Below are 23,730 nucleotides of genomic sequence, written 5' to 3'. Positions count from 1 at the left end.
AAACCAAAACAACTAACATGTGGGCAGCAAACAGGCTGGAAGAACAGAAACAAAGGGAAATGACAAAAACCAATGAATCATATTGGAAAGGCTTTGTTTGTTTCATTCCCGAGGTGTGAAAATGATCAGTGTTAGTTCCGGTGTTATTAAATTGCATTCAAGAATGGATGGATGATGTGTGCATGAATGAAAGTTACAGCTGATAATAAATTTGAAATAAATACAAACACAAGTGGAATTAAAAAAATAAAAAAGAAAAGGCAGAGGTATTTGGGAGTTTCTGCTGGGATGTGGAAAATAAGGAGTGGGAGAAGAATCAAGTGGGGATCTGGACTAGAGCAGCAAAACTGAGGAGGACAAGGGTCTGGAAGTGATGAGTTAAAAGCAGACCTCATCCCAGGGGTGCAATCCAGCAAAATCCCTGGGCAGGTGCTTAACTTCGGGCATGTAAATTGTTACTGAGTCACTGAGAATGAAACTAAGCTGCTAAAAGCTGTGCTGAACTGAGACCAGATTGCTCAGCACCTTGACTGAGCTCATCTATTCCCCACATCTTTCCACAACTTTCCCCCATGATGCATCTTTGATCTTCTTAGGACTCATGGATGCTCCAAGGGCTCTTAATGAAACATATCCAGCAGCTGTGTGTAGATTCCACTCACACAAAAGGATTTTGGAAGCCCAAATTCAGCTCAGCTTCAAGCAGAGAGGAGACTAAAAATTCCACATTTCTCCACAGACAAAAATTTCATCAGCAATGGTAAAGTTCTTCAGAACAGTCCTGAGGATTTAGTTCATGTTCAGATTTTCTTTGAGGAAAGGCTCACACAGATTCAATATAAAGTCTCATTGAAAGAGTTTTTTTCGAAGAGAAAAATGACACTATTTTATTTTAAAAATGAGACTGGGCCTTTTCCTGAGTTCTCCTATATGGAATCTCAGAGAAACTGAAACCAGGTTACAAAAGAATATTTTGAAGGATTGCTATTTTCTAATGAAAACTGTCTGATCTGTCCTTCTCTCCTTGTATTCACCCTTTTATCTTTGTGATAACAAATACTAATATGATGTTACTGATATGATTGTCTACATGCCTGGTACAAGAAAGTCTCATTTTTTATTCGCCAGCAATTCCCATGCTACCTGGTTGGACTTTGATGATCCTTGTGGGTCCTTTCTAGCTCAGAATATTCTGATACTCAGTGCATACTGTTCCTATTGCTCTCCAAGAGACTTGCAAACAGCCTTTCCCTTTCCACCTCATCAGAAACTTCCCCTCCAGCTCTGTTTGGCACTGAAAACTTTTTATTTGTCACTTTTTTCTGAATATTTCTGCTGGGTTAATTCTTTGTGGGGAAAAAATAAACCAACAAAACACCACAAAACAACAAACAAAACCAACAAACAAACAAAACCAACAAACTAGAAAGTTTGGAAGTTGTTTGATGAAGAACCACTTTTAAGGAACAACAGTGAAGTAAAACTCCCTGTTAGTGCAGGAGCAGACCATCTCAGCAAAGTCCTTGGTCAGTTTCCCATGACACTGTTCTCCCATGCCTTTTTGGGGGGTTTTCATGAAGGATTTCCTTATGGAAAGCTGAAAAATTTTCTGAGCTCTGATGGTTGTTGGAAATCAATGGTGGATGAACCCCTCTGTGCTCAGCACCTTTGCTCAGCAGCCTGTGATTTGCAAAGGACTTGCCTTGGGGAGGAAGGTGATCCCTTCTAATCCCATGCTAGTTTTTAGAGCAAAATTTTTGTTCCTCTTGTTTACAAAATACTGTCCCCATTAAAAAGTTTTTATAGATAGTAATAATTCCTCAGTGCAAAATATTAAGTCACTGTGTGAGCAATCTCTCCAAGGCACATTGTTTTCTCTAAGTCTTTAACTAAAAGCCTTTATAGCAGTTGGGTTGTCTCTGATACGTGTTCTTTCACCTCAGCTCCTGGGTTTACTCAGATTACTGCCAGATTTCTTAATTCCTCTTTGTGCCAGCTGAGATGGTGCAGTATCTGTGGGCCAGTACCACACTGTAGCCTGTCAAAATGCGGTGGGAGATGGCCCTGAAGCCTCCCTGACTTAAACTGCAGCTGTCATTTTCCATCAGTCCCCACTGCTGGAGCTTAGCTCCTGCTGGCACAGCACCCTAGGCACAGTTTAAGCCCTGCTTTTTCCTGCAGGTCTCCACTTTTCACACAACGGACACATTTTACTCTCTCCCCCTTCTCTCCCCCAAGAAAAGCTTCCTCCTGTTCCTCTGACTTTTCTTCTCTGGCCCTGTTCCTTCTGTGCCTGAGGTCCCATATGCTTCCTTCCCCTCACTCACACCCCATCCATGCTTCCACCACAGTATTAAGCCATAATTAGTAGGAATAAAAAACAAAAAGCTTCCAAGGAACCCCTTCCTCCATTCTCAGTGTCAGAGGAAGCATATTTGCAATTAGGTAGGTCGAGCAACATGTCCCCAGCATAAGACCCCACTCTTAGAATACTTCATCCACACTGCCTGGAGAGCTCTGTCCCTGCGGGGCTGGAAACCACAGCCCAGGCTCCCATTGTGTGCCTGGCCACACAGGCAGCAGGACAATGAGGGGCAGCAGGTGGGGCTGCAGTGGAGGGCAGGGAGCCCAGGGAAGAAATGAGCTGGGACCATCCAGCATGCTGAGCAGCATTCACAGGACACCGGGGGCATTGCCACTGCCAAGTCTTTGTAGGGGCCAAGGGAGACAAGAGCAGCATGGAAGGGTCTGTGGGATGGTGAAAAGGCTCAGCACCTTCTTGTGCAAAGATGAGTACAGGGAAAAGTGCACATTTGTTGGAAAGTGCCAAAAGTGGACCAGTTGTATCCCAAATACCACTTACCCCTTCATGTTTCTTTTCCTCAGCCCACTCAGTTACAGGTGCTGATCTCACTGATGGGATGAAGACAGGGAATAACTTTTCCAGAGCAGAAGCTGGCACTCTGGCTTTGTGGCAATTCATACAAGAGCTAACTCAGCCAGACTATTGCATTTTTACCAGCTGACCACAGGATAAACCTTCCACAAGTCTGACTCTCCTCCACAAGGCCACAGTGCCCACATGCCTACCCCAACAAAGCAGTGTGTCTGGGCAGGCTGACATTTACCCAGGGCAGGCTGCACTGTCTAAAGTTGTTAAAAATCATGTCATGCTTTCACTCAGCCCTTCTACCACCTGTAGGAGGGAGAATGCCACAGAAGCCTTCACATATTTCACTACAGGTGTGTAACACTGGGGCTGCCCTAAGAGAAGTGGAGATGAGCCTGGATCTCCTTGCTGGCACACGGACAGTGTTTCCTCAGGTGTCTGACTGTGCTCAAACACAAATCAATGGCCCAATCTTTTAACCTTGCAATGCTGCACCTGAGACAAGAGACAGATGAAGCAAAGTGGGAAAACAATCGGACACAGCTGAGCCAGTTCAGCCCAAGGATACAGCTAGCCCTGTATTTCGTCTCCAGTTATTCTCAAATTTCTTTTATTGCTTTCTTTTTGTGTTCTAGTGTCAGGCCTGAGTCTGGTGCTCCCCCTGGCTCTCCCCCTGCTTACCCCAGAGCCCACCCTGGCAGTGTCCCAAGCAGCTGTGACACAGGGAGCAGAGCTGGCCATAACCCTTCTACCCTCCCTTGTCCATCTGTCTGTATTTGCCTCCCCCATCCTGAGCCCACACTCCACACACAAATGTCCATGCTGGCAAAGCCCCTTGGCAGAGGGGGCAAAGGGTGGCCAGCTCTGTGCCAAAGCCATTGCTGAACACTCTGGCCTCTCCTTTTCCTCCTCAAAAAACTTCCTGTACTTTCCTTGGGGTGAGATGGCCAGAGAATTCCCCGTGGTGCCCTTTCCCATTGCACTAGGATCTGTCTCTGTGTGATCCTTGTGTCCCCCTTGTCCCCCTGTGTGCAAGAGTGGACACTGGATGGTGGCAGCCAAATGGGTCCGTTGCTGCTGATTTGCAAATGGTTTTTTTCATATAAGTGGAATAATTACTTCAAGAATGGAAAAAGAAGCTAAGGACGCAGGAAAAACAAACAAATAAAGCTGCTGTCCCCAGGGTCCTCAGGCAGAACCCAAAGGAAACGTGAGAGAGCTGCAGGAACAGGACAAATGTACATTCAACTTCCCCACACACGCTCCAGTTCCCATCCCCTCGGGACACAATGGCAGCCACTGTGCCTGGCTGGGCCCAGCAGCTGAACAGCTGGCAAAGTGCACAGAGTCCAGCCTCAGAGCAGGGCTGAGATGGACATCCATCCAGAGAAGTGTATCTGCTTCCCTTGGAGGCACAGGGAAGCTCTGGGATTTGCACGTGCCCCATCTGGAACTCCGGGGAAAGGCCCGATCCTCCCTGAAGCTCTAAAAACAGGGGCTCTCCTCAGAAGGGCACATCCAAGTCAAATGGCAGATAGAAAGGCAAGCATTAGGCTGGGAGATAGCACTTCCCTTTCTGTCACATGAAAGATGAGTCCATTAGGGAACATCCTCTCTGGAGCCTGTAGGGAAAAGCTTGGAGGCTCACAGATAAAGCAGCTTGAGTTATGTCTTCCTTGGCTTTCAGTGAGGACAAGTACAAGGATTTCCATTGTCCGCACTGTTAGCAACATTGCATCGTCCAAAAGACCTTGTTCATTTATCAGCTCCCTTAAAAATCTTTTGTTCACAAGCCTGCTTGTGTGTGAACACAGAAAAAAATCCAGCTCTATCTAGTATCAGCCTGCAGCTGTTCACTGACAGAAGGACTCAAAAGCTACGGATATGAACATGGGAAAATCCACCCAAAGCAGAAGGAAGACACAGTAAGCAACAGCTGCATGACAAGAATATGCTGTTTCTGTGGTGTGAGGGGGGGAAAAAAAGCTACAGTTACAATAAGCATCAGAAAGTTGTCAGCAAACATTATAATTACTATTCAGCTCCAAAGATAAACCAAATTACTTCTACTTCTAACTTTCTCTGGGTATCTAATGCTTTTCTGGACATATGCTCTGATTCCCATCAGGGTTTGGAAATTCCAAGCCATCTCTGAACCATCTTCTAAGTGCTGGAGTCAGCAGATATCAATGTGTCCCTGACTTTCACAGGAAAAAGGACAAAATGAAAAAAAACCCCAAACCTCTGTCCCCCAAACCTGCTGAGTCCTTTCCAAACCCTACATATAATACTTTGATTATTCATAACAGGGTTGTGTGTGGGACATGGCAGATGGTTTTTATGCTGCTTTAAACCAAACAGATCCCAGGAACAGGAGTTTTCTAAGTGTGTTCTCAGGACACAGCTCCTCCCTTGAGTCCTCTTTCCTGAGACCCCACAGCCAGCAACAGGGCTTTCCCAGCTCTCCAGGAGTTCCAACTCATATTTCTGTTTGCATCCCACCCTTGCAGGCCGTCTACTTTATAATTTACCACCTCAGGGATAAATAGCTATTAAAATACATAGCAGAGCAATTATGTAATGTTTGTAAAAATGATCATGCTTTACTTGAGATGTGCAAGAAAATCTATAGAGCCAAATAATGCAACAGCAGAGCCTATCTGCATTTCCCTGCCTCTGGTTCTTCACTGTCCTTTGCCAGCCCCTTTCCAAATCCTCTTAGGACAACCTTATTTCATTCCTGGACATCACATCAAATTGAAGCCTTTCTTCTGTAGCTCCCTTTCACAGGTACTTGACTCATTAAAACAGATTCTCTTCTGCAGAGGTGTGTTCCCTTCTTGATTTTTTACCTTCCCAAGCTTTCCTTGCAAATGGCTTCTTAGCCCTGCTTCTAAGGGAATGCTTGTCCCTCAACCCCCAGAATCTACATAATCTACATAACCTGGCCTTCTCCAGGACGGAGCAATTCCTTTGTTATCTGAAGATAACAAGCCCATTCAGGTGCCAACAGTCTCTAATAGTCCATCTATTCATAGACAGAGAAACCAGTTGCCCTCCCTTCCTTCCAGTGCAACATTTGTAAGATAGGGGCACAAGAGAAGGTGGTGCTAGAACACAAGTGTGGAAATCATCTGTAAAACAAACCTTCCTCTCTGATGAGGGAGGTGTTTCTGTCCAGGAACCGCTGTTACACTGGAAAGGCAGTGCCACTTCAAGATGTGCCATGGAGCTCATGTAAGACATTGCTCTACAGCACAGAGCCTCAGATGTTTGTAAAACAGAAATGGTGCTTTCCTGACCTGTGGGAAGGTTCTCTTTTGAGGATGGTGGTTGGCATCAATGAGCCTTCTAAATAAAAATTTGAAACCCAATAAAGAAACAATCCATGTCTGGGCATGAGAACCCGCTCAGGCAAAAGGGCTCCAACCCAGCCAGCAGACAGTACCTCGGGAAGAGCTGAAGGACAGCATGAGGAGCTACCAACATCACCCCAGGAACCTGCTCCAAGAGGTTATTGCCATGTCAGAATGAGGTGAAAGCCCAGGCGAGAGTTTCAGCACACAGAGAAAAGAGACAACAGCACAACAGTTTTGCTTGGGGTACAGATTTCCACCACTAGGGATGAGGAAGGACCAAGAACGGAGCCAGTGGGGGAGATCTGGAGGTTTTAATGAAGAAGAGCAGTGTGGTACATGTGTTAGTGATTTTTTTAGTTACTAAGGCAATTTCCATTCACCTATAAAAGCCACACTACAGATCCTGCATGCTACATCCTGAGTTATGTATATGAAATTATGACAGTGGCCAGCAAGCACCCACCACTGCTTCCTTCTGCTTTTCAGATACTCAGGAGACTTCAAGGGGATGGACAAGAATTACAGCCAGGCAAACTCTGACCAGCCACAAGGATTCTTAACAGAGAAGCAGAAGTTCTTAACCTTTCTTAACAAAGGTTCTTTACAAGGTTCTTCCATCTGACGCTGGTGCAGCACTGAGGCGTTACCCAGAGAGACTGTGGGATCCTCATCCTTGGATACTTTGGCTGCACAAGGCCCTGAGCAACCCAATCCAGCTTGGAAGGTGGCCCTGCTGTGAGCAGTGGACTGGACTAGATGTCTTCCAACCTAACTCTTTATAGGAGCAATGTTTCCCTCAGACCTGTGTATATTTACATGCAGTAAAACATCTGGAAGGCAGCATAAGGTCGTGCACAGGAAGTTGTGTCTGTCAGTTAACTCCAGCTCCAGATTCAGGGAAAACAGCAGTGGAGCAAGAGGGTTTCTTAGGTGAGAGTAAAAAGCCAGGTGCTGCCAAGGTGAGGTAGCAGAGCTGCAGAGAGGGGAGGACATTTCCTCAGACACCCCTGGAGAGACGCAGCCCTTGAGAAATCCCTCACCACTGCCCAGCTGCTGCTGAAGTGTTCTGCCCGTGTGGAGTGATGGAGGAGATTTGGGAGCTCTCCAGGGGCAGCAGCAGTGGATTTCACAGACACCTGTGAGAATTTCTTCACCAGGAGGGCAGCTATCACTTCACCAGCCTTCCTGTCTCTGCCCAAACGACCTTCTCACCCACATCAGGAGCTTTGCCCAGACCAAACAAGGACTTCCTCAGACTTTGGATGGAACTCAGACAAAGCAGACGTGACTTTGATCATGCCTAGCAAGACACCTCAGTCAGCCAAAACCTGCCTGCGTGTAAATGCTGGGAGCTGAGATCTGAACTAGCTGAGGGCTGAGCTTGGAACAAAGATGTTTGTCACCCCCCTGCACAGAGGGATAGTCCCTGAGCTCCTGTTTGCCCATCACTCACTCAAATGCCCAGCAAAGCCTCACCACGGGCAGCAGTGCTGAGCAGAACGATTTGGGGAAGCCAGGGATGCTGAGTAGCTCATGGGTGACAGGGTTTTCTCACTGCCCACGCTGTCTGAATTCACAATAAAGCCATTTATTCAAAAGCCATGTGGCACCTGGCCAGTGACTGAAGGCTCTGGCTGTAAGTGCCACTGTGAGAAGGAGCAACACCTTTCAAAATGCTTCAATCTGACCACTATAAAATGCATAGTTTTGGAGCACACTGGTGTTGGAACACTCTGTTATGGGATTAAAATGCTGCATTCCCAAAAGAGAAGGAGAGAAAAAAAAAGCAAATGATAGCACTGCGTTCAGGTGGTCATTAATATTATATGCAATGTAGCATTTTAGGCTATTAATATTTTAAAAGCAATTAATTTTCCCAGGTGTAGGTGTAATCGATACAGAGCCGAATAGTAAAATATCCTGACAGTTTATCCATGGGAACAGCTTTTAATTCAGCAGTTTTGGAAGAGGAAATTAACAAGTAAAATAATTTACATCAGTAGAGAGAATTTATTTACACAATTTTATTTTGTGATATTATTGTTTTGAGGGTTTTATGTGTTTGTGTCTTTGTCAGGCAATAAAAGTTTATTCTGTTTGTTTGTCTGATCATGTTAAGAAGACAAAAGTCAACAGATCTAGAGATTGTCCCTGGAATGCAAAGGGGACATCCAAAATACTGGTTGAGAGCCAAATATTTCTTCATGGACAATTTTTGCTGCTTTCACAGAGGTAACAAGACAAGCTGTTCTTCCCTTTAAAAATCCTCCTGTTCTCAGAATTTGGATGTTCTCTACACACTTGCACACAATGAGAGGTCCAGCTTATCCCCCTCCCACAGTCATTCACATGGCTTCCAAACCAAAATCCCACCTTGATGAAGTTCCATATAAAACATCTCGTTCTTTGCCAGACAATATATGCCTCATATGTTTCAGCAAACTATTCAGTGTGGGAACCTGTGGCAGGATAATTCTCTCACTGCAGATTAACAGAATCAATGCACTTACCTTTCAAATACAGCTGCTCTCCTGGGAGTAAATACCGTGATTATTTAGCAGTTCACAGCACTGTTAAGACAACTAAGATATGCCCTTCCCAAATCCCCATAAAAGGAGCAATTTCCTCTTAACATCTTGCTTTCCTGTTCCCTGTTTGTACAGATCTGGGCGTGCTACACATGTATATGAAATATAAAATCTTTGCCTCAGTGTAGACAGAAAGCAAATAAAATGGAATTGAAGCTCCACGTTTGTTTTAGTTAGAGCAGAACCACCTGAGAGACCACAGAGAAAAGTCTGAGCATTGCTTTTGAAAGAAGGAAGGAAGCTATGTCACAGCAAGATGCTCTAAATATTGGAGCTCAGCTGAAGATTTGGGGGCAGAAAGTCTTTTATTGATCTCTCCTAACAGTCTGAAAAGAAAAAAACCTCATGCATTTATGTTGAAGCCACTCTTGAACTAAGGACTGGTACAAACATGCCAGCAGGTAGGGAATGCAAGAGGTTAACAGCAAAGCTGTTTTAAGCAGAAAAGGAAGCTGATTCATAGGCAGTGAGGAGAAAAGGAAAAAAAAGGGAGGGGGGATTGTCACCTTCAGATTCTACCATATTATTAATGATGAAATAGATATCAGTGGTTCATACCTGTAATTTATCAGAATCGTGCTTGCTCTTTCAAATATCTGCTCCAAAAGCAAAAAGAAAAAACCCAAACCCAAGAAAAGAATGACGGTGTTTCTGTACAGTTCTGCATGCCAGGGTAAAAAATGTCACTTTCCATTGACTTCCTGACGTGTGGGAGGCACCTGTTCCCTGTTCCTTGTTCTAGTAAACGAACACAGCCTTATCACCCTGCCCCCCCAGGAGAGGAGCGCGGCGGCAGCAAAGGACGCGGTGCTCCAGATAAGGCAGTAATGTCAACCTGGGAATTCTTTGGGCTAAATGTGATGAATTTATCGAATCTTCCAGCATAAGACATCAGTCCCATGTACATGACCAGCTTTTTTTTTTACTCCTTTCCCATCCCACCTAATAAAGAAATCTGACTGGAGTCGTGCACTCTTTGCACAAACACAGTTTCTAATTACTGCTCTGAAAAAGCATAACTGAGGAATGAGAAAGGTTAAAGAAGAAAGTTTGCACGAAACAGAAAGGAGCAATTATTAAAAATAGGTTAATCAATCACAGAATACAATAGTTAATGCTGTTAACTACTGAGCCTGCATAAAATCACCCTTTAAAGTTAAGAATAGTTTTATTACAGGGTATGTTTCACCTGCTCAGTACTTATGTTGTTGGATATGGCTGTTAATCATAAAGCTGCTACCCTACAGTTATTTAGAGTTGAAAACTACCTGTACATTTAAAATACTCCTTGAAAATACATGGGTGATACGCAGCAGATCCTGTGCTATTCAAATCCTTTCCTAGTCTTTAATCAAAACCAAGAGGAAATAAAAGATATTTTTTATCATGTTTTTCCTGTTGAATTTACAGCATGGAATTATGTAATATACCTTTAAATGGCTAAAAACCAGATATATTTTTAAAACCCCAAACCACTAAGATAGACTATTTCCAGTGACTGAAGCCGGAATAATTTTATTTCAAATATATTGCACATTTTATTATTCACGGTGTTTGTTTGCTTTCAGGGCTTTCCTCAGCCTGGACAGTGGAAACACGTTCATCCGATTCTTTTTTGGCTTCCAGTCGGTTTCACTTTCAGATTCTCATGTTTCACACTCCAGCCTTCAGGTTTCAAGCACTGCGAAGGAATACTTATGCCATTTAAACAAACAAAAACCCCGCGGCTGCCGGGCGCACTCACACCCTGTCTATTGCTCTGCAAAGCTGAAGCCCATCCTGTCCCCGCAGCACCTTCCTGATGGTTCTCTGGGATTTGCTGGGAAAAGAAATTAAATAAAGAGGAGTGATGACGAATTTAGGATTTATTAAAAAACCCCAAGAGCTTTGCAGCGGTCTCCAACAGAGCCCAATAAAATATCATTACATATTATAGATTACACGATAACCGCGCGTCGGGTTCGTGGTGAGGAGCCGTGACACCGACTTGGTGCCCTGCAGAAGTGTCCCAAGACCTAAATAATGCCGGCGGTGTTGCCACCCGGCGGCTGCGGTGGGGTTGGGAGCAGCACAGCCCCCTTCCCTCGGGGCTGCAGGGCTGGGAAGGAGGAGCGGCTGTCCCGGGAGCGCGGTTCCCCCGCGGCCGCGGCGGCAGCTCCGCGGGAGCGCAGCCCGCGCACATCCCCGCGATGTTTGATTTAACTATTTATGCTTTAAAAAGGGTGAGGCAGCTCAGCTAAAGAAGGGGAGCGAGTGCGAAAAGGGTGGGTTTTGCTGTTGTATTATTTTTTGTTATTATTTTTTGCCTTTTTTTTTAAGAGGGGGGGATGTCGGGTTTTTTGGTGGTTTTGTTTGTTTTGGGTTTTTTTCTTTTTTTCTTTTTTTTCCGGAGGAAGGGTGGTATTTAACATATGGCACTCGGTAATCTCTACACGGAGGCTGTTAAAACATCTGCTGCCTCCAAATGCATGCAGTAGCGCCCGTGGGCACGGGGACAAGGCGAAGGGCTGGCTTCCGCGGCCGCGGGTCCCTGGCTCCCTGCCCCCCGGTCGCGCTTCCCAGGGACGGTGTTTCCCCACTGGAAACGGGCACCGAGCACATAAAAGCCGTCGCACCGGGAGAAAGTGTTTTGGTTGGGTTTTTTTCCTTTTTTTTTTTTTTTTTTCACGACGTTGCTGCAGATCAGCGGCACCTCCCGTGCAGAGCTGGCACGGGTCCATTTAATATTGATTTAGCGAGGGTTTTTTTTCCCTAATGGGACATCCCCATCACACGTCCAGCACGGTGGCCCGCCCGCGGTGCCCTCGGCTGCTCTCCCGGCTGCCGCCCCATGGCGGGGCGCGGGGGGCCCCGCATCCCTTCCCCGCCGTGCCCCAGACATCACCCCACTTCGGAAAGTCGCTGACGGACAATCGGGACACCCGTTGTCTTCCCCCCCGAAACCCACATAAATCACAATCGCTGCATTGTCGGGCTACAAAGCCAGACGGGAGCGCTTATGAATTTAAGTTTGGAGAAGGAAAACGTGCGCTGACACAACACGCTCCCTGTTCGCAGGAGCGGCCAGGAAGGGGAAATGAATGGTGGAAGTTAAAGAGCCTTTCATTGCGGAGCGCGCCGCAGCGGGTCCCGCTCGCCGCCCTCGCCGTGCGCCGGGGGGTGCCCCCTCCTCGCCGCTCCTCAAACGCGAGCCGTGCTGGGCACAGCTCTGCCCGGGTCCCTGTAACCCGTGGCTCGGCTGCCGGGGCCACACACGGCGCCCGGCTGCTCTCCACATCCCGGCTGCGCCCGAGGGCTGCTCGCATCGCAGACGGGACGAGGGGTGCGCGGCGCTGAGTTTGTAGGGAGATGCTGCTCTCGGCTGTCCCCCAATACCGGCGGAGGGGGGCAGGGGGAGAGCGGGCGACATTCCGGCTGGCTTTTTGCTGCCCAAGTAGCCCTTTGCTCCGACGGGCGGGTTCGCTGCGGGACCGCGTCCCAGCCAGCTTTTGCCAGGGCAGCCTTGCTGCTGAACTCCGGCAAGACTCGGCGAAGCTGGTCCCACCCCTCCCGTCCGCTCTGATGCGGAGGGCGAGGGCTGGCGTGGGAGGCGGCGCCGGTGCCCACTCGCGGGCAACGACGGCCGCTCGCCCGCCTTGCCCCCGGGGCCGGCAGAGCCCGTGCGGCTGTCGGGACCGGCGGTGCGCTCAGGTGAGGGGGCTCCCCCTCGCCGCCATCCCTCCAAGCTGCTCTCGATGCCGGGATATCATGCGCCCTTAAAATATAATCTGCCCGGTAACAATCAGCGCGCAGCGGCGAGAGCCCCAGAGCTATTGGCTATGCAAATAGCGGGAGGGGAAGCGGCGCCCCTAAGTCCCCGCTCGCACTTTTAAGGCGGTATTTCCGTGCCCGCCGCCCCCGGCCCACCCTCCGCGCCGGCCGCGGCCGGGGGGCTGAGGGGCAGCCGCTGCGGGGACCCCGCGGGGCTGCGGCCGCTCCGCGCCCGCCCCGGCAGCGCCTTCCCCTTCGGGAGCCTCTGCTCTGCCGCAGCCGGCAGAGACTTCGCAAAGTTGTCACATTTTGCAGGCGAGGAGCGACTGCCGGCGAAGTGCGAGCAGGGTGGAAGTCACCCTGTGCGGGACATCTCTCACCTCCCCCCTCCTCCCCAGCCAGTTTTTCTCCCTCCTCCCTCCCTCCCTCCTCCCTCCCTCCGCTGCGTTTCCTAGAAAGTTGTATCAGTGTGGCCATGCAGCGCTAAGACAGTTCGCCTGCTCGAAACACGAATGTGTGCCGGCGGAAGTAGCGTGGTGGTTGGGAGATTTCACCCCGAAGACGCCGCGGAACCCCCACCCCTCAAGGGTTCTTTTGGGGTTTGCTGTTAGCGGAGAGCTCTGTCCCCCTCCGGCTGCAGGTTAAGGGGGTGCCGGAGCAGGGAGAGCGAGACATGGATCTGGCACCCTGCTGTGCCAGGGCATTTCACACTTCGCCCCCATCGTCTAGGTGGGTACCCAGGGGAGCCCACAGTTCCTTGCAATAAGAAAAGGGGAGGGAAGTTGATCGGGACGGGCTCCCTCAGAAGGAAAGTGTGGAGCGGGTTTAATTTCGTTGCTGGAAAAAAGCAAGAGAGAAGCTGTCATTTGTGTGTGTGTGTCCCTATACGAGGGCCTCCTGGTTCCTTGTTAGCTTATAGAGAGGGAAAAAAAAAAAAAAAAAAAGCGTTTGATGTTACGTCTGACCAGCTGCTGTTCTCCATAATAACAAGAGAGAGAACTGCCTGCCCTGGCGAGTTGCGTCACTTCGCTTCAACTTTAGGCTAGAAATCAAGAGAGGGAGAGACAAGTTTCAAGGGAGGCAGGAGCGAGCTGGAAAGCCCTGCCGTCTTCCTCCCACCCACCTACCCCTCCTCCTTTACCCCTCTCCTTTCCCCACCCCCTTCCCCCCCCCAAAAAAAAAAAAAAAAAAAAAAGAAGAAAAAAAAGGAAAAAACCTTTCCCATCAGAGAAAGAGGGAGATCTCTTTGGAAACATGGAGCTGCTGTGCTGCGAGGTGGATCCCATGAGGAGAGCTCTGCCTGACCCGAACTTGCTCTACGATGACCGCGTTTTGCACAACTTACTAACCATAGAGGAAAGGTATCTGCCCCAATGCTCCTACTTCAAGTGCGTCCAGAAGGACATCCAGCCCTTCATGAGGAGGATGGTGGCCACTTGGATGCTGGAGGTTCGTACACCCCGGCCCCTCGGAGCGGGGGGGAGGCAGAGCGGCCGCGGGCAGCACCCCGGCCCCTCTCCCCTTGCAGCCCCTCGCTCTTCTGGTCACCGTGTGGCTTCTTCTTGTCGATCCCCTCCCCTCCGTGTACCCCTCCGGAGCTCAGCCGGTGCGGGAAGGGGCGCGGGGGACACCGACAGCCCGCGGGGGAAGTCGCCCCTTCCGGGGGGCTCCGGCAGCGGGGTGCAGGAGGGGAGGAAACGCGGCGTGTTGGCGGGGGGAGAGAGTTGGAAAAGTCATTTGCAATTAAAAGCAAAGAAAATCCGCCTCCGGGAGCGCTTGAGATTGAGGCATTCCTGGGAAAAGGGAGCAGCGCCCGGGGCAGGGCGAGGGTCGGGGGCTGCCCCGTGTGCCCCGCGTTCTGCCCGGCGAGGGTTCCGTGCCCACGTATGCAGTGGGGAGGACGTGCCTTTTTCTCGCCATGTTGCGCTGCATGCGGACTCTGCTCGCAAGCGCCGAGCCCGGCTGCCCCCGCTCCTTTCCGGGGGTCTCGGGAGTGCCCCCCGCCCCCGCGGAACGGGACCCCCGGTGTGTCGGGGCCGTGGGGCGGGCGCTGAGCCCCCTGTTCGCCCCGAGGCTTCAGGCAGAGCGGCAGCGGGCCCGCAGCCCCGCCGGCTCGCCTGCCTTGCTCTGGCCCCACCAGCCATCCTTTGCCCCTTCGGATCTCCTTTAGGGGGGACCTTTCCCGAGCCAAACCCCCTGGGTTGGAAAGCCCAGACTCCCCGCTTGGTTTTCATGTGTGATTTGTGCTTTTCCTCCGCGGCTCCGATTTTTGGTAAATTTTTGAAAGAATTTTGCTGCTCGCTGCCTGCTAAAAGGATCCAGGCGGCTCGGGCTCTCTCTCCACCCCACCTCGCCCTCGCTATGTCTCCCGTCCTTCCCCCCCAACGCGGGATTGGGGGCGCAGGGCTGGGGGACACGCGGCGGGGGAATTTTTGCAATTGTCGGAAACGATAGGGGATCGTCCTGGGATGCCATCAGCCCCAAAATCGGGACCTCCGGAGAAGTTTTGATATTTTTTATCGATTTTTTGAAAATATGACGAAATAAAAAAGAAAAATTGGGTCGCAAAAAAAAAAAAAAAAAAAAGTCTGAGGCTGCTCGCTTGCTGTTGGATGGGGCTTTTCGGCTCTCCCACACAGTGTCTTGAATTCATTTCTTACTGAATGAACTAAAGGAATGTGAAAGCCGATTGACAGCCTTCCCAGCCTCTCCAGAGATCTCCCCCTCCCCCAAAATTTAGCTCCCCGGGAAACAAAAATAGCAGGAGCAAAAGCAAGGGAAGTAGTGGTCTGTTTGGTGGGTTCACTCATTTATTTATTTTTGCCTTCTTGTCTCTTTCTCTTTTCCCACCCCCGTTTCCCCTCCGACTGCCCCATCCTTCCCTCCCCACGCTCCTCACTTGCAGGTCTGTGAAGAGCAGAAGTGCGAAGAAGAAGTTTTCCCTCTGGCCATGAATTACTTGGACAGATTCTTAGCTGTGGTGCCCACTCGGAAGTGCCATCTGCAGCTGCTGGGGGCGGTGTGCATGTTCCTGGCCTCCAAGCTGAAAGAGACAATCCCCCTCACAGCCGAGAAGCTGTGCATATACACGGACAATTCCATCAAACCCCAAGAGCTGCTGGTAAGCAGCCCCATTACTCCCTCCTCTCCGGCACAGCAGCTTTCTCTGGCTGGCACAGCACCCAGCACTTCGCCACCCAACCCCTGTCTTTTAGAAAAACCCACGCTTTTCCTGCGTTTCTGAACGGCCAGAAAGTCTCGGGGGTCAACGCTGAGGGCGGGGGACACCCGCGGGGACATCCCTGTCCTCCGAAGCCGCCTGGCAGTACCATGCGGCGCTCCGGCCGCTGCCCGCCTCGTGCGTGGGCATGGCGCTGCCGCGGGTTTTGGGGTTGGTGGTGCCGGGCGTGGGTCCGTCCCGGCCGTGTCCCGGCCGTGTCCCGGCCGTGTCCCCGCCGTGTCCCGCTGTCCCCACGGGGGACCTCGCCGGGCGCACGTGCGCGGGCGGGCGGCGCGGCGGCGCCACCTGGTGGCAGGCACGCGGCGGTGCGGAGCCGGGGACGGGGGGGCCCCCGGGATGCCCGGGGGGGGCCCGGGATGCTCGGCCGTGCCCAAGAGGCAGCGGGCACCAGCTGATGGCCAGGGAGTTCCACCGGAACACGAGGAAGAACTTCTTCACTGTTCAATGACCGAGCACTGAACAGATTGTCCAGAGAGTGTGTGGAGTCTGCCTCACTGGGGATGTTCCAGAGCTGTCTGGGTACAATCCTGTGCCCTGTGCTCTGGGATGGCCGTGCTGGAGCATGGAGATGGGACCAGGTGCCCCACTGTGGTCCCTTCCAGCCTGACCCATGCTGTGTGATACGGCTCAGTTAAACCACCCCGTGTCTGCTGCTTCTCTCAGTTCAGACACAGTGGAAGCAGAAGCAAATTGATAATTATTGAAGGAAATAAGTGATGTTTACATCATGATGTGGAGTGCTGGACATGCATCAGGGCCCCTTGGTGACATGGATACTAGGTCAGAGAGATGGCTGTAGCCATCTGAGTTGCAGGAGAATTTTTCCTATGAATCACTGGGAATTCCCCCTGGGGAGGGGTTGGGGTTGGGAGCTTGTGCTTCCGCGGAGTTAAAGAGCCTTGCCCTCAAACCCTGCCTGGCTGTCAGGGCCATGAGGTGTCCCGTTGGTGGCACAGACAGGCAGGGGAAGTGCCATGGTCCCCATATGCAGATATGCAGAATGATGTCCCTACCTTCTTTTGCCATGTGGATTTAAGGATGTGTTTAAAGTGCTGCCTTGTATTTGGTCCTCTGGGTTGACTGTTCACTCTGAAAACCTGTCACATCAGTAATGCTGGGAAGAGGAGGCCTTAGTTCACATAATTGCCAACACTGTTCCAACATTTTACAGGTTTTCTTGAGAAATTAAAAAAACCTGTCTGGTTTCTGCAGCCTTTTGCATATATGTGAGATTTTTCAGGCCATGGAGGGCTCTGTCATAATCCAGCAGGAATGTCCGTAGGAAAGTAACTCGCTGTTAAAGTGGGCATCTATTCAGGGAAACGGCTGCAGAAATGGCATTGTGGGGTCCATGTTTATGGTTTCTCAGCAACGCTGGTTGACGTCTCCTCGGCTGCAAAATTAAAGGACTTTTTTTTTTTTTTTGACTTGCCAGCTCTGTGAGCTCAGCTGGGGCTCCCCACCACGCTGGGCTCCATCAGGCATCATCAGGAGTCGGGAATCAGTACGTGGAATTTAGTTAATAGCTAATACTTGATGGATGAGACAAAGGGGAGTCAGAGGCCTAAACTTTGCTCGCTCTGTGGGGCACTGTAAGGTGTTCAGAACTCAGTTTAAATGTTGAAACATGCAGGTCATGCAGCCCGTGGCTGGATCTGGAGATTGGGTGCTGTTTGCACATGGAATCCCATTCCAGGGAATGGCCGGTAGTTACGTACACACCCAAGTTTTCCTTTGATTGCAGTGGGAGTTTTGGGCGTGCAAAGAATCTGGGAATGGCTCCTACATGATTTACTGGCAGATAATTTACACAGGCTACTTCTTGGCTGTGTTGTGTGCGTTTCCTTTCTGCAGAGCCTGTCTTGGAGTAGTTTAAGTACCATCAGATTTATCTGCGGGACCTTTGGAATACAGTTTTGGGAGGGAATGCCATCAAGCCAACTTCCCCAGTTTTGAAAAAAGGAATGTATATCTAGGTTATTTTTGTGCATGGCTGTCCCTAGGGCTTTAAATGGCTATAAAGTAAGGACTATAGCCATTTAAAAGAAGTTACTAGGGAAGGACCACAGTGACCTTGGCAATATCTAATTGCAGGCTAAACTTTCTGGGTGGGTATTCAGCACTGGATACAAAAAAAAAAAAAGTAAAACCTTGGCAGGAGCTGCCAGGTGTCATTATTTTCAGAAGAGCCTGACATTTCTGGTGTTCAAAAAACAAAAAAGAATATAAAGTCAACAACTTCAAAGCAGTAGAGGCGTATGGAAAAAAGGGTTTGAGCAAAACGAATTTAGCAGTGATAAAGTTATAATAAGAAATAAGCAGAGGTTTTTTGCAGGCTTTCTTACGGCTTTTCTTCTCTTTTGCTTTGCCTGTCCCCCCTCTGCAGGAATGGGAGCTGGTGGTGCTGGGGAAGTTGAAGTGGAACCTTGCAGCCGTCACCCCACATGATTTCATTGAACACATCCTAAGGAAGGTGCCTCTCCCTAAAGACAAGTTGCTTTTGATCCGGAAGCATGCACAAACCTTCATCGCCCTTTGTGCCACAGGTAGGCTCAGCTGCTCTGGCTGCTGCTGCTGCTCATGGTGTGGTTGGAAGGGCAGATTTGTTCCTGGTGGTGCATCATCCCCTCCGTCCTTACATGATGTGGGAAGAGCAGCTGAATCCCATGGGACTGTTTGCAAAGGGTGTTGTGAATCAGGCCCCAAAACCGTGTAAGGACAGATTTCTTGCAGTAGTGACCCGGAGTGCAGCTGATGCGTGTGGTGCTTTTGCAGTGACGTCTGTAATACTGGATTAGAGCATCCTGGGTTTTATTTTGCCATTCACTGCTTCTTTTAGAGAGCCACGGATCATTAGTAAGGACAGCTCAAAATACAGAAGCTGTTACAGCACATTAGCCCAAAATGTATTGAGCTAATGCACTGCATGAATGTGTTCATAAACTTTTCATTAACTCGACTCTGTCCAGATAAAAGGTAAAATTGTGTATTTTAACATTTATGTGATACTGCCATATCCCTGAAGCATAGGGAATGACAGATTAGAAGGTAATTACTTTTTTTTAAAGGCATTCGGATTCTTAACTTCAATCCAAGAAAGCAGTAAAACTACTGTGTTTTGTAGGAAACCATTGCACTCCCTTTTTGTCGTATGGCTGAACACAGTTTCTGAAGATTTAGATGAGAATAATTGCCTCTGTGGAAGAGAAGCTTTTTAGTTTTGACCTGTCTGCAAAACACTGTTTTTTGTATGTGTGTTGTTTTGTTGTTTGGGTTTTTCTTCCCTCAGTTACTTCTACAAAATAAGTGCACTCTGAATTTTCATTCAAAGGGTTAATGGTAAGACTACTTTTTAGAAGCTAGACAAACACCATGGAGTGTTTTCCAGAGTCATTATCAAGTAGTGGATGGCTCAGTGTTAGAATTCACCAGTTTGACATAGCTAGTCCTTTGTGATAGGAACTGTTCTGCCTGCGTGTTGGCAGAGGGGAAAGGAAGACTGGGTGCAACTTTTGGGTTTGAATGTCTACTTCTTGGTATTTAAGATGTAGTGACTGCTTTTACAATGTTGGCCAATTCTTCCTACCTCAGTTGATCTGTTGTAGAGATTTGTATATGGGCTGCATTAGGGTAATTGGCTTTCTGGTTGCCATGATGCGCAGGCTTTCCCTTCTTTTCCTACTGCTACAGTAGGAAATGATCCTTTTCAGACCAAAGACCACAGGACTCAATAGAAATATTGCTCAAATTTTGCAGGATCTCTCTTGGTGATTTCTTTGCCTTCTCCCCTTACTCAGGATGCATTCACTGTTCTGCCTTATCTGATATGAAAAAGATGGTCTTTCCTGTGGACATTTCCCTGGATCTTCACACCATCAGCCATCAAACTCCAATATACCTCCGTGTTGCCTTCCAAACCAGACAATCTTCCCACTCTTTTGTTGCTTTCACTTCCTACAGTAGTGTTTTGGTTTGTTTTATTTTTTTATCCAGCACAACATTTTCTTGAGAGCCCTAGAATTTCATTATGATTTAACTTTTCAAATTCTGGTCCATAATCCTTTGCCCTTAAAGTTTTCCATATAACCAAACCATTGCAAGACTGTGGGCCATGAAAGAGTCTCCAAAATCTATGGCTTCTTTCCACTCCATGAATTCTTTGGTGGTTAGGTCCATGCTCTAGAAGTCCTTTTACTAAGATCCAGACCAGTGCCCCCTTTCCAGCCCTCAGCCCAGTCATGCAGTTCCCTCATGTGTCCTCCCCCATGTGATCTGCCTCTCATGTTATATGTCTCCAATGCACGAAATGAAGTCCTTTGTGTAGAGTTTAAAGAGGCAACAGGTCAAGAGTTTCTTCTCTTATAAGGGAAAGACATAATTGCTGAGCACAGAGCTTCGCAAAAGCGAGGGCACTGTGGTGCTGGCTGGAGATTTTCTTTTCTTCTCATCCCATTGTCCACAGACCACTGTGTAGTTTTGAGGAGGACCCATAACCCTTTGCCATTTCAAAAACAGAGCTCTTACCCAGGCCCTCAATACCACATTCCCATTTTACCTGTGAACTGCTATCTCAATTCCCATTGTGGAAATGTTGTTGTTACTACAGTATTTCCCTTTCACTGACACTCTTTGAAGAAAAGCACTTCTCATCAGACTTCCTTCCAGATCCAGTTGTCATTTCCTTTTCTTGTCCTGTTTGTTGCAGAGGTCTCATTGGCTGCTCTGTTTCTTCTTTCTCCCTCAGAGCTGCTGCTCTCTGCCAGCCCGGGTTAAGCCTAGTGTTTCATTTCCCCATTTGCCTCCTTTCAGCAACAGGACCTCCTCTGACATGTGGCTCCCTCTTCCCTTGCTCGCCATGTGTGCTTTTAGCCTGGGTTTGACTCTGTACTATTCCCAGATCTTACCTGGCTGCCTGGCTAACAGCTCTGGTCTGGAGCACAGCAGTGAATCTCTTTCTATTCCCTGATTCATCTTGGCACAGCTTTTTCTGCTTTCAAGTACTTTTTGTTTAAAGTATCATACAAAATCTGGCATATTTCGAACTTTTCTCCCCTAGCCTTAGTTCTTCTTCACCAGCTTCTCCATTTTAATTTCCCAGCAAAAACATTTTACCAGAAATTCCTGGGTGTTCCCTGCCTGTACAGAGCTGGCTTTGATCTCAGTCCTGCAGCACTTTGGGTCAGCAAATGAAGAGGGAAGCAGCCATGAACAGTTACTGGATGTTGTGCTGGATGTGTAGGATCACTGTGATACTCGTCCCTCTTCTCCTTTCCATCTGAATGTTCCCCAAAAGGAGGTGATACTCCGTTCTTCTGCATATTCCTTTTAGTCATGTTTGGTCACTTGGGCACTCTCTCTGTTTCTCTGCCTTTATTTTGAGCCCAGTTCCTGAACCAAGCTGCATGAATATAAACCCACGGCCTCTCCCCAGTCCTTGCAGTGATTAATGATTCACATGAGCATGACTGGAACTGGAATGTCTCCCTCTTTGCCCTTGGTCCCATTGGAACACACAGCTGCTGAGCAGGATAGAAGCTTGTGTGTCCTCCTGAATAAAGAGTTTTCCATTGCTCTGTACTCACAAAGGTTTCAGGAGTCTCCTTCTCCATGAGGAGGGTATGGAAGTGGCATTTTCCTCCTGCTGCCTTGCTCACTGCACAGTGAGAGTGCATAGATGAACACTATGCACTGGCATAGCCTGATCTGTCACCGTGTCATTTGTTTTCTCATCCCACTGGTGGCTCCCCATGCAAGCCAAAATCTCCTTCAGAAGGCTTCTGAATTTTCAAGGCACCAAGAGGATGCATTTGGGGCCTTAACCGGTGCTTATGGCTTCTCTCTTATGAGGAGAGACTGAGGGAGCTGGGCCTGATTAGTCTGGAGAAAAGACTGAGAGGCGATCTCATTAATGCATGTAAATATCTCGAAGAGGGTGTCAGAGGATGGTGCCAGGCTCTTTTCAGGTGACCAGTGACAGGATGAGGAGCAGTGGCCATAAACTAAAACACAAGAAGTTCCATTTCAACATGAGGAAGAACTTCTCTACATTGAGGATGGCAGAGCCCTGGAACAGCTGCCCAGGGAGGGCCTGGAGTCTCCCTCTCTGGAGACATTCCAAACCCACCTGGACATGCTCCTGTGTCACCTGCTTCAGGGGACCCTGCCTTGGCAGGAGTGTGGACTGGGTCATGTCCAGACGTCCCTTCCAGCCCTAATGATTCTGTGATCCATCAGCATGGGAGGTTCCTATTTATCTGTGAGCCTAATGGAGATCATCCTTGTTTTGCTTGCTAGGATTGTGTTGCTTTTCCACTTTGCCCACACCTCCATCTCTTTACTGTTCTGCACCCTTTGTTCCTCTGTCTCTTTGCACAGCGCTGCACAGCTTGGAAATGTTCTCTCAGGGGTTGGCCATTTGCCTGTGCTGAGCTCCAAGCCAAGGAATCACTGCTGGAAGGAGTGGGAGAGGGCAGTGGTTACAGAGTTGTGTGCAGAGCCTGCCACGCTGCTGCTGGAAAGAGAATCATGCATTATTTCCTTACACTTCAATGTGCTTATCGTTTGCAGCCTGTTCAGAGTCACAGATGCACAACTTCTTCCTTGTGTTATACTCTCCTCTCAGAGGCTGTACATGCTACAGTTTTGGTGCAGGATACCCCTTTTTTATGTGAGAGCCTGTAAGGGAATGGTTTTTGAGGGAGGGGAGCCTGTGCACAGCAGGCTTTCAGAAAGAGGAGCTGTAATGGAGACACTAATCTCTATGAGGAGCTTTGCAGGATTTTAGTTGGGTGGCAAGCAAAACTTAGAAGCAAAAACCTTTTTTTGTGAACTTGCAGAGATAGAAGGCAGCTTGTGTAAAACCCTGGACTCAGTCCTTTGTGTGGCCTTTTCTGTGCTTCAGCTGAGTCCTGTGGCAGGTGGGATGTGCCCATGGTGGATCCAGCATCTCAGGCCTCAGGGTCTTTGTCAGTACAGAGGCCGAGAAAGAGCAGGAAAATGTCAGCTTTTAAGTCCATTTCGTACAGTGTGCCAAACCTCTGCCCACTGTTTCTGGGACATTAAACATCTACACTTGAAAGCTGAGAAGGCTTTTTTTAACTTCTGGGCCAAATCCTGCATCCTTCTTCAGACAGTTGTTCTGTGGAAGTCAATGGGAGTGTTGTCTGAGTGAAGACTGCAAGATGAAGCCTACAACCCTGGTAGTGGTCTGCAGAGTGACCACACAGAATGAGGCCTGTTTGCTCCTCAGGATTCCTTCTGGGCAGTTCTACTCTGCATCCCCTTTTCATCCAGTGTAAGTTACTGGGGCCTGTCCTTGCAAAGTGTGATACAAGTTTTATATGGGACCTGTTCTTTGCGGAGGGGAAGAATGAAGCCTGCAAAGGCTTCATTGTGTAAATTAATGTCTTAAGAAATAAAATACATGTTGCAAAGTGGCAGTGTTTGCAGGAACTTCTTGCATAGGAGAAGAAAGAATAATTTACACTAATTTATTGCTAGACAAAAGAAGGCTCTTGCTTGTTCCAGGGAGAAGCAGCTCATATCAGTATTTCCAGCCAATGAAGCCACAAGAACCAAGGAAGTGCCATCAGCAAGTAGTCAGGGCCTGGGGAATGTTTCATGACCAGTCAAGTCTGGCAAGAGGAGGTGGAAGGAAATGGAGAAAGAGAGCATGTGCTGATCCAAGCTGGCATCACTCCAGAGCTGCCAGAGGAGTTGCCCTCCTTTCTACCAGCTGCAGGTCTGTCGTTTTGGTGGTTCAGGCACTAACATCATCCTAATCCTTGGGTAGGAAAGTGTAGAATAAGTGCAAATAACCAGTGCAAACAGTTGTTCAGAAATAGGATTTACCATCAGCTAACGAGCATATTGTTGTGAGTGCTCCTCTACTTTGCATAGGTT

The 23,730-nt window shown here is 48.7% G+C and overlaps 1 protein-coding gene across 2 annotated transcripts in view; it reads left to right on the top strand.

The window, feature by feature from the left end:
* Positions 1 to 12,825: 12,825 nt before the first annotated feature.
* CCND2 (cyclin D2) overlaps positions 12,826 to 23,730 on the top strand; it is a 31,219-nt gene continuing 20,314 nt past the window's right edge. The window contains exons 1-4 of one of the 2 annotated variants that reach the window (XM_042050888.1): positions 12,826 to 14,036; positions 15,493 to 15,708; positions 18,215 to 18,374; positions 23,356 to 23,624. In XM_042050888.1, the coding sequence (XP_041906822.1) occupies positions 13,842 to 14,036; positions 15,493 to 15,708; positions 18,215 to 18,374; positions 23,356 to 23,609 (825 nt within the window). In that variant the 5' untranslated portion in view covers positions 12,826 to 13,841 and the 3' untranslated portion in view covers positions 23,610 to 23,624. Of the gene's footprint in view, positions 14,037 to 15,492; positions 15,709 to 18,214; positions 18,375 to 23,355; positions 23,625 to 23,730 lie in introns of those variants that run through there. The other variant, XM_042050887.1, reaches the window with a different exon arrangement.

The sequence above is a fragment of the Corvus kubaryi genome, unplaced genomic scaffold (assembly GCF_017639235.1).
Source record: "Corvus kubaryi isolate FWS band 111438036 unplaced genomic scaffold, C.kubaryi_AGA036_p1.0 74, whole genome shotgun sequence".
In the NCBI taxonomy this organism is placed as follows: Eukaryota; Metazoa; Chordata; class Aves; order Passeriformes; family Corvidae; genus Corvus; species Corvus kubaryi.
Note: the sequence above shows the minus strand (reverse complement) of the source record. Positions and strands in the feature narration are given on the sequence as shown.